Genomic DNA, 10,439 nt, shown 5'->3' on the forward strand with positions numbered 1-10,439 from the left:
CATCTACCTAAATAGTATCTGTGTATATTTTAGTCTAACAGTTTTAAAAATATAGCTTTGAAAATTAACATTTCTTTAGATAATATGTTTTGTCCTCTGAGATTAAGGCCACATTAATATCTCTAATATAAATTTATAATGTTTTCACCCAGATACATCCCAAATTCCCATCATACTGAGTTAAACAGTGCCAGAATTCCCTTACCCCATTCTTTACTAAGAAATCTAGTGATGGTGTAAGTTCCGGTTCAAGCAGCTCCTCCATTAGAACTACTCTCTGAGCCCAGAAGTGAGTCCATTATCATTTTCTTGGGTGCATCATATAGAAACACATTTCTCTTTAGTAGCTTTTATCTGAATGTACTTGAGTATTAGGAGTGGGTAGGCTGAAGATTGTTACTTCTGTCTTTTTCTTAAATGAGACCCAAGTATGACCATTTAGTAGGCATAACTATATATATACTGAAGACATGCATCAATGAGTGACTAAATAAAAGAGAAAACACACAAAAAATTCAACAAAGAATAAAACATTCCCTTTAAGAGCTGGAGTAGATGGGATTAGATTGAGGAGTGGGAATGGTTATTATTGTCTCCTTTTGAACTGTGATGATGTTTTTCTTTGTTTTAGTGTCTGAGATGACATCAAAGACAGAGACCACAAACTCTTCTTTGTGCTTAAAAAAAATGAGCTCCTTAATTTCTGTCTCTATCCCCTGATGTGTTGACATCAAAAGCCAAATTGACTCTTCACATTTTTGTATTTTCCTTGTGAGGATAAGGTGTAACTCAGGATGAGAGCTACCAAAAATGTTTCTTTACTGAATGATCATGGTCTCATATCTTCTGCATTCTACAGAATTTTCCTAGCCAATCTTATCCGTTTGGAGATCAAATGTCCTCCCAAGCAGATTATTCCAGTGCTTCTCAGTTTATTTTCTCCATGCATATTCTTGAAAACATTTCATTTGCCCGATTTACATTTTAGAAGAAATGTAAGTTGAAATTGATCTAATTATATTTTATTAATTCTTAGGATTATGTAAAGTGTGGAAGCATTGAATGATCATGTTAATATTTAAGTTCCATCAGGGCAAAAGGACTATGTATCTTTATATTCTGCTCCATAAGCTTTGCTTGAATGATATATTATGCCCCTTGTGTATTCGCAACAGACTTTAATTAGTATTTGTAATAAAAAAAGAAATACCCTGTAATGCTAATCTTGTGAATTTGTGCGAGGCCCTCTCTTCCCTATTTTAAACTAATCCTATTCCTATTAAAACATCAAACTGTTCTGATACACGATTTTTAACCTTCTAGGAGGTGTGAGGAAAAGGAAGAAGAGGATAGTGTGAGAGAAATTCTAACCTGGTCTTTATGCTTGTAAGGGGGACATTTCTGATTCCCAGTTGAATTCCAGTGAATTCACTGATTCCAGTGAATTTAATTTTCAGTGATTCTCAATTAGCACTGAATGAGAAGTAGTACTTTTGAGAGAGATAGGTTTGAGGTAACACTTATGAAAGAGTGGGACCTACTGAAAGAATAAAAGCAGGTGTGAACTTAAAGTCAGAGTTCTAGCTGGCTGAGAAGAGCAGAAGAGGAACTTGAGTTGCCACTGAACACTGGTGCCAGAAACAGTGGACAAGATACTGGGAGCATCACTTTTGATTCTGTGGCTTCAACTAGGCTGTGAGTTGTAGGGGAGAAACCTAGGATATCTCATTAATTGGGAGGACTGAGAAAATTGGGTTACAAACAAGTTCATGCAGATAGTCTTAAAAAAGAAACATATTTTATGGAATTAATGGCTTTTATCTCTTTAAGCAGGGGTGAATGGACAACAAAAGGAAAAAAGTGACCAACAGTAAGTGAAACAGAGCCCTCGATCTCTGACAGTCCAGGAAGGAGAGATTTCCATTCTGAACTGTAGTTGTGAGAAGAGTGCATTTAACTGCTTCCTGTGGTACCAGCAATACCCTGGTAAAGGCCCTGCATTCTTGATAGCCATACGTTCAGTTGTGAATGAAATGGAAGAGGGAAGATTCACCATTTTCCTCAGTAAGAGTGCCCAAAGCTCTCATTGCACATCGCAACTTCCCAGCCTGGAGACTCAGCACCTACTTCTGTGCAGCAAGTGCACGGTGCTCCCCGGGCACCCGCAGCCTGTGCCCAGACCTGCAGCCGAGGCTCCAGACACAGCCTGCTGAGTAGATGAAATACAAACAGACACACAATCTGTTTCTGCATAAGAAGTCTTAATATATTTAGGAAAACTGACATTATATAGAATTTATTTTTTGACCAAAATGGAAACGATATGGAAAATTAAGTGCAAAGAGACATCTCTAGAAACTCCCAAATAGTTGGTATATATTTAAAAACTATAACTTTAAAACAACCCTAGGTTAAAGAAACAATTACAATGGATGCTAGAAGATATTTTGAAAGTAAATGTGAGAGCACATTAAATATGTATGAGATGCAGCTAAAATAATACATAAAAAGAAATTTATCTTTTTAAATACTTATATTACTAAAGAAAAAAGGTTGATAAACTACTATCAAGGCTTTTAAGAAAAGATGATAGAAAAGCAAATTAAACCCAACATAAACTGAAAGAAGTAAATAATAAAATGTCTAACTGGTGAAATACAAAGAAATCTATGGAGGTAACCATGAAATACAAAGCAAATTTTGTTAAAATAATTAATAAACTTGATATATTACTAGGTAGAATTATCAAAGGAAAAAAGAAAAAATACAAATTATAAATATCAGAATAAAAAAGAGAACTATTCTGCAGGTTCTGTTACATTCTAAGGGAATGAAAGAGTATCATTAACAAGTTTATGTTAGTGAGTCATTGTATAGTAGTGGATCCACACAGGTCAGGAAAGCTTATTTTTTGAGAAAATGCAAAGACAATTCAATAGAGGTAGCAAGGTGGGTTTTTTTTTTTTTTATTAATTTATGTATTTTAATTGGAGGCTAATTACTTTACAATATTGTGGTGGTTTTTGCCATACATTGACATGAATCAGCCATGGGTGTACATGCGTCCCCCATCCTGACCCTCATCCCACTTCCCCCCCACCCCATTCCTCTGGGTGGTCCCAGTGCACTAGCTTTGAGTGCCCTGTTTCATGCATTGAACTTGGACTGGTCATCCATTTCACATATGGTAATATACATGCTTCAGTGCTATTCTTTCATCCCTCCCTTGCCTTCTCCACAGAGTGCAAAAGTCTTTTCTTTATATCTGTGTCTCTTTTGCTGTTTCACATATAGGGTCGTTGTTGCCATCTTTCTAAATTCCATATATATGCATTAATATACTTTATTGGTATTTTTCTTTCTAACTTACTTCACTCTGTATTATAGGCTCCAGTTTCATCTACCTCATTAGAACTGATTCAAATGTGTTCTTTTTAATTGCTGAGAAATATTCCATTGTGTATATGTACCACAACTTTCTTATCCATTCATCTGCCGATGGACATCTAGGTTGCTTTCATGTCCTGGCTATTGTAAACAGTGCTGTGATGAACACTGGGGTACACGTGTCTCTTTCAATTCTAGAGTGGTAACATAGTTTTATGAGCAAATGAGATTAGGACAATTGGATATTCTTGGGAAACAATTGAAACTTGACCTAAATATCACACCTTATACAAAAATTTGAGTATCGTCTCAAAGTGAACCATACATCCAGGTATAAAGTGTAACATTACAAATTTTTTAGGAAAAACATAAAGAGAATATCTTCATGACCAAAGTCTGGACAAAAAGACTTTTGACATGACCCCAAAAGCACAATTCATAAAAAAAAAAAAAAATCACTTAGATTTCATCAAAATTAAAAATGTTTGCTCTGTAAAAGACACTATTAAGAGAAGGAAAAAGATAAACCACGGAAAGGCAGGAAATAGTTGTAAATACATTTTCATCAAAAGACTGTATTCTGAATACAATGAACTCTCTGAACTCAGCAGGAAGAAAACAAACAATCCAGTTGAAACCTGGACAAAAGATTAACACAGACACTTTACCAAAAAGCTATCTGGTAATGAAATAAGAATATAAAGACATGATTAGAATTATTAGTAATTAGGGAAATGCAAATTAAGCCACAAAGTAACACTTCACATTTCTCACAGGCTAAAATTAAAAATACTGACAATGCCAAGTTCTGGCAAAACTGCAGAAAAATTGGATCACTCATGTATTGCTGGTGGGTGAATGGTCCAGCCATTCTGGAAAAAAGTTCAGCAGTTTCACCTAAACTTAAATATTCACTTACCTTACAGCTCGGCAATCACACTCCTGGGTATTAATGCTTGAAAAGTGAAAAATTATATTCATTCAAAAATCTGTACTTGAATATTCATAGCAGCTCCATTTCTGATGATCAAAAACTGGAAACTAGCCAAATGTTCTTCACTGGGTGAATAGACAAATAAATCCACTGTAACACATCTGTACAATGCCATATTATTTATAGGTTTTTCTCAACTTGCAATAGAATTGTGTCTCAATAAACCATTTTCAGTTGAGAGGATCATAAATGGAAAATGCATCTAATATACCTAACCCACTGAATTGAACCCAGTCTACCTTAAAGGTGCTCAACACCGACAGTAACATACAGCTGGGTGAAATCATCTAACACAAAGTCTATTTTATATTAAAATGTTGAAAATCTCATATAATTTATTGAGTACTGTACTGAAAGTGGGGCTTCCAAGGTGGCTCTAATGGATAAAGAACCTGCCTGCTAAAGCAGAGACATAAGAGATGCAGGTTAAATCCCTGGATCAGGAAGATCCCCTGGAGGAGGGCATAGCACCACACTCGAGTATTCTTGCCTGGAGACTCCCATGGACAGAGGAGCTTGGTGGGCTCCCGTCCATACTATCTCAGAGTCGGACACAACTGCAGGAACCTAACACACACACTACAAGTAAAAAACAGGATGGTTGTATGAGCACACAGTGAATGTAAGCATGTCTGTTGTTTACCCTCCTGATCTCAGGGCTGGCCAGGAGCTCAGCTCACTGCTGCTGCCCAGAATCACCAGGGAATGTTATACCACATGTTGCTAGCATGGGGGAAGATCATATTTAAAAATTCAAAGTATGGTTTCTACTTTCTACTGAAAGTTCATCACTGTCTTGCCACTGTAAGGTAAAGAAATTCAGAGTCAGAATATCCTAAGATGGTAACAGTCTGTAGTGATTAAAAGAAACAGACTACTGATATGTGCAATAGCCTGCGAAGCAGGAGATGTGGGTTTGATCTCTGGGTCAAGAAATCCCCTGGAGAAGGAAAAGGCAACTCACTCCAGTATTCATGCCTGGAAAATTCCATAGACAGAGAAGCCTGGTGGGCTACAGTACATGGGGTCACAAAAGAGTCAGACAGGACTTAGAGACTAAACAACAATAGCCTAGATGGATCTCAGGATGTTATGCTGGATGAATAAATAGTCGTTCTCAGAGGCTACATGGTATATGATTACACTTATTGGATTATTATTATGCTTACATAGTGTGATTTTGCTTAAACAACATTCTCAAAGGCACAAAATATAAAGATGAAAAGGGCACAAAATATAAAGATGAAAAGGAGGTGAGTAGTTAGCAGGGTTATAAAGAGTTGCAGGGATGGGGAAGGTATTCAAAGACAATTTCTTTAGACATATGAAACAATTTTGTGTCATGATTTCAGTGGTGGTACAAGAACTTATACATGTGATAAAATTTCTTAGAGTGATGTATGAAAACCTAAGAGTGTATGTCAAAATTGATGTATAAGGTTATGATATTTTGGTAAAATTGTATTAATATCAATTTCTTGATAGATATGAAATCAATATCAGATTTCAAAAGAATAATATTTTATTCTGGTTATAATTTTATTTAAATATAAACCACTGAATAGGCTCTGAAACTCAGATGGGCTGATTTTCTAAAATCACTTCATGTTGCAGTAATTTTATTTATTGAAAAATCTAAGTAGAGCTCTGGGACTCAGTGGGAAAACAAAAGAGATACATTAATTATTTTGGATAAGATTGCTTTTCTCCCAGAAGGCCTAAGATCTGTGAATGTTTGAAAACAGTCAGTAGATTCTGGATGGAGAAAAGTAAGTATAGGCTAAATGAATGACCAATCAGTAGATTTCAAGAAAGTTTCATAGGCTATACAAAATTATATCTTAAACAGGATGGCAAATAATTTTACTGAATAATTACCAGTGTATGTCAACTTGTTTAATCTTTAGTTCCCTTCAATTCAAATCTTTAATATTAATTGCTTTTTTCAAGCCCTCCTCTAGGATCTGCCAAATTTAATGACCAGGGAAACACGAGTAGACAGAGTAAAAGTTGTGGTGAGCCAAACTTTTTTCCTTCTGAGCACAGACCAGCTGGTCTAGGAACATGACAAATGGCACTTCCTGTCTGGGGGAGGAGCCACACAGGAACCAGGTACTGTGTAAATGTGTTGCCAGGCACTTACAGACACTGAAATCTTAGCTTGAGGCAGAATTAGACACACTTGTCCTGGGGAATCCATCCATCATGCTGCTCTCCAGCCTGCTCTGGGTGTTCCTGGCCTTCACCTTCTCTGGTAGGGATGCTTCCAGGCATGGGTGTGAGTGTTCAGGGTGAAAGGACTGCACACAGGCATGTGTTACTTCACAGGGACTTGGGGAGGAAAGGAGGATTGGAGAAAAGCAAGCATCTTAGGATTTCAGTTTGGATTGTAAATATTTGGGTCCAAAATTAGCCTAATTTCTACATTATTTTGTTCACTATTTCAGCTCTGTTTTCTTTTTATTGTTTTTTTTCCCCACAGGATCTGGTGTGGCTCAGAGTGTTACTCAAGACCAACCACACATAGTCAGTGAAGTGGGGAAGACAGTCACCCTGAACTGTCGGTATGAAACAAGTTGGGACATGTATAAGTACTCCATTTTTTGGTACAAGCAGCTTCCCAGTGGACAGATGACTTACCTTATTCGTCAGCATTCAGATGATGGGAATGCAAGGGACAGCCGCTATTCCGTAAATTTCCAGAAAGCTCATAAATCCATCAGCCTCACCATTCCAGCCTTAGAGCTGGAAGATTCTGCACAGTACTTCTGTGCTCTCCGGGACTCACAGTGCTTGAAGTAATAGGAAAAGCTGAACAAAAACCCCAGAACTAAACAAACGAGAGCCCCCCTGCTGCAAGACCCCAGCTGAAAGGCACACCTGCAGACCCCAGACAAGAAATGGTACTCCTGCGGTTGCTTCATCTGTAGTCTGGATCAGAGGACTTAATTCTAAATAAAAGCTTCTTTGATGTCACTTGAAAGCAGGTGTCCAGAGTGACTGTCAACTAATATGTTCTCTTGAATTCTTGACTTTAAGTCAATCATACAGAAGATGTGTAAAGTTGTCTAAAGCTGTAAACTTGCTCCATAATAATTTAAAGTGACAGTTTCCCTAAAATACACTCACATCACAAATCTGGGTATAGTTATCATGATCATCATGAAAATCATTTCCTTAGTCCTTTCTTTTTAGGCTTTTGTCCCTTAAGGCACAATCAGAGAAGCAGAACCATTAGTGGTGTCGAATAAGAAATTAGTTATAAAGATTAGGATTCAGACAATTGCTACGCCTGGTGAAAGAGTGTACACAAAGCTGTTATCTTAGTATCTGGTATTGAGACTGAATTTAGTGTTAGTCAGTTGGAGTAATATTTGTAGAAGAACATTGGATAGAGACTGAAGCATGGATGAACTGTACCTCAAATGACATACTAGAACCACGAAGATAATGGAGCCCACAAAGACACACTAAAACTTGTCTATGTCTCACCTCCCTCAGTTTCAGAGTAGAGGGTGACCTTAGGAGAAGTAGATGTCTTTTGGCATCATGCTACATACATACTTGGCCCAAGACAAAGAGAAGATGAGGAGATTTGGTTGGAAGTGAAGGAGTTGTGAGTCAATAATAAGATGAGCTATCAGATCAGCAGCAACATGTATAATTAACCATAGTCTCTGGAGCCCTGCAACAAACCCCCAAATATAAAAACTGTAGCTGCTTCATCACAACGACCTTCCAAATGTTAGACAAGTTCCTTTGGCGGCCAACTCTTAAGTCCGAACAATATGGGAAGTACATTCTAGGAAAGATGTTTCCAGTTAGTTAAGATAGATCAAAGCTGCTACAGTACACTCTTTGTTAACTTGTCATCCATCTGTACTCTTTTAACCACTTTTGAATAAGGATGATTGGAAAGCCATGCTTCTTGCTCATGTTGTTGTTGCTGTTCAGTCACTAAGTCGTGTCTGACTGTTTGTGACTCCATGGACTGCAGCTCACCAGGCTCCTCTATCTTCCACTATCTCCCAGAGTTTGCTCAAATTCATGTCCATTGATTTGCTGGTACCATACAACCGTTTCATCCTCTGCTGCCCTCCTCTTTTGTCTTCAATCTTTCCCAGGATCAGGCTCGGTCTTTTCCAATGAGTTGGCTCTTCTCAACAAGTGGCTACAGTATTGGAGTTTCAGCTTCAGCATCAGTCCTTCCAATGAATATTCAGGGTTGATTTCCTTTGGGATTAACTACTTTGATCTCCTTGCAGTCTGAGGGGCTCTCAAGAGTCTTCTCCAGCAGCACACTTCTTGCTATTATGATGCAGTAATTCCTCATTCAACACAAAATACCTTCTAACCTTATCCTTCAAAGATTAGAGCAAGTTCATTTATCCATTTGTAGGTGATGTTATTTTATCTCCTAGCTAGCCACATTCTCCCACTGAATCCTGTATCTTCACTACTGAGATAAAATAAGATATAAGATTGAGTTATGTTAACATACCTTCCTTATGTTACTACATGCAGAAAATGGGAGGGGGGTTAAAAATTGGTTAATATAATACATAAATATATTTATATAAAAATGAAAAACAAATTTTCATAAGTATTATTGTTCTCATTCCTGCAGGTGATCACATTACAGCTGGTATTTATAATGACCTCTTCCATTACCCATCCCATAACCTGTTTGCTCATAGTAAGCACTTCCCCTCACTGCTATACTTGACTTCCTATAAAGCAATCTCCTTATTCAGGAGCAATGCTATGAGGAAATCCATAAATTTAAATAAGGAATTCTGCAAGTCCACCACTCTGGTTTTGACAGATGTTTGCAAGACATTGTATTCTGGGAAACATCATTAAGAATGATTAAAAGATGTTTTCTCTTTGGAAGAAGAGCTGTGACAAAGCTAGACAGCAGAGACATTACTTTACTAACAAAGGTCCATCTAGTTAAAGCTATGGTTTTTCCAGTAGTTGTGTAGGTATGTGAGAGTTGGATCATAAAGCTGAGCATAGAAGAATTGATGGTTTTGAACTGTGGTGTTGGAGAATACTTGAGAGTCCCTTGGGCAGCGAGGAGATCCAACCAGTCAATTCTAAAGGGAATCAGTCCTGAATATTCATTGGAAGGACTGATGCTGAAGCTGAAACTCCAATACTTTGGCCACCTGATGCGAAGAACTGACTCATTGGAAAACGACTCTGATGTTGAGAAAGATTGAAGGCAGGAGAAGGGGAATACAGAGGATAAGATGGTTGGATGGCATCACTGACTCAATGAGCTTAAGTTTGAGCAAGCTCCAGGAGTTGGTGAGGCATAGGGAAGCCTGGTGTGCTGCAGTCCATGGGTTTGCAAAGAGTAGTACATGACTGAGAGACTGAACTGAGCTGATAACTTCACATCAGAAGCAATAGAAGCCACCAAGCTAAAAAAGAAAGAAAGAAAGAAAGAAAGATTTATAGAGTTTAAAGAAAACAAACTAAATATCCAAGCCAGTTTCTTATGAACATGAAAACATATTTTTAAATTGTGTTTGTTATAAATCACCACTAAGAGTTTTGAAAGTCAAAGCACAGACTGATAAACAGTATTTGCAGTGCATATTTCTGAAAAAGGACTCAAATGCAGAATATGTTAGAAGTTCCTTTATTTTTTTTTTCTTTTTTTTTTTTATTATTATTATTTTTTTTTTCCAGTGGGTTTTGTCATACATTGATATGAATCAGCCATGGATTTACATGTATTCCCAATCCCAATCCCCCCTCCCACCTCCCTCTCCACCCGATTCCTCTGGGTCTTCCCAGTGCACCAGGCCGGAGCACTTGTCTCGTGCATCCCACCTGGGCTGGTGATCTCTTTCACCATAGATAGTATACATGCTGTTATTTTGAAATATCCCACCCTCACATTCTCCCACAAAGTTCAAAAGTCTGTTCTGTATTTCTGTGTCTCTTTTTCTGTTCTGCATATAGGGTTATCGTTATCACCTTTCTAAATTCCATATACATGTGTCAGTATGCTGTAATGTTCTTTATCTTTCTGGCTTACTTCACT

General features: G+C 37.5%; 1 gene segment (V, D, J or C); it reads left to right on the plus strand.

Moving 5' to 3' along the window:
• Nucleotides 1-6,508: 6,508 nt before the first annotated feature.
• LOC133067064 (T cell receptor delta variable 1-like) lies at nt 6,509-7,183 on the plus strand. The segment is given in 2 exon segments: nt 6,509-6,635; nt 6,864-7,183. Coding segments are annotated over 2 exon segments (369 nt in total).
• The last annotated feature ends 3,256 nt before the right edge of the window (nt 7,184-10,439 follow it).

The sequence above is a fragment of the Dama dama genome, chromosome 12 (assembly GCF_033118175.1).
Source record: "Dama dama isolate Ldn47 chromosome 12, ASM3311817v1, whole genome shotgun sequence".
NCBI classification, from domain to species: Eukaryota; Metazoa; Chordata; class Mammalia; order Artiodactyla; family Cervidae; genus Dama; species Dama dama.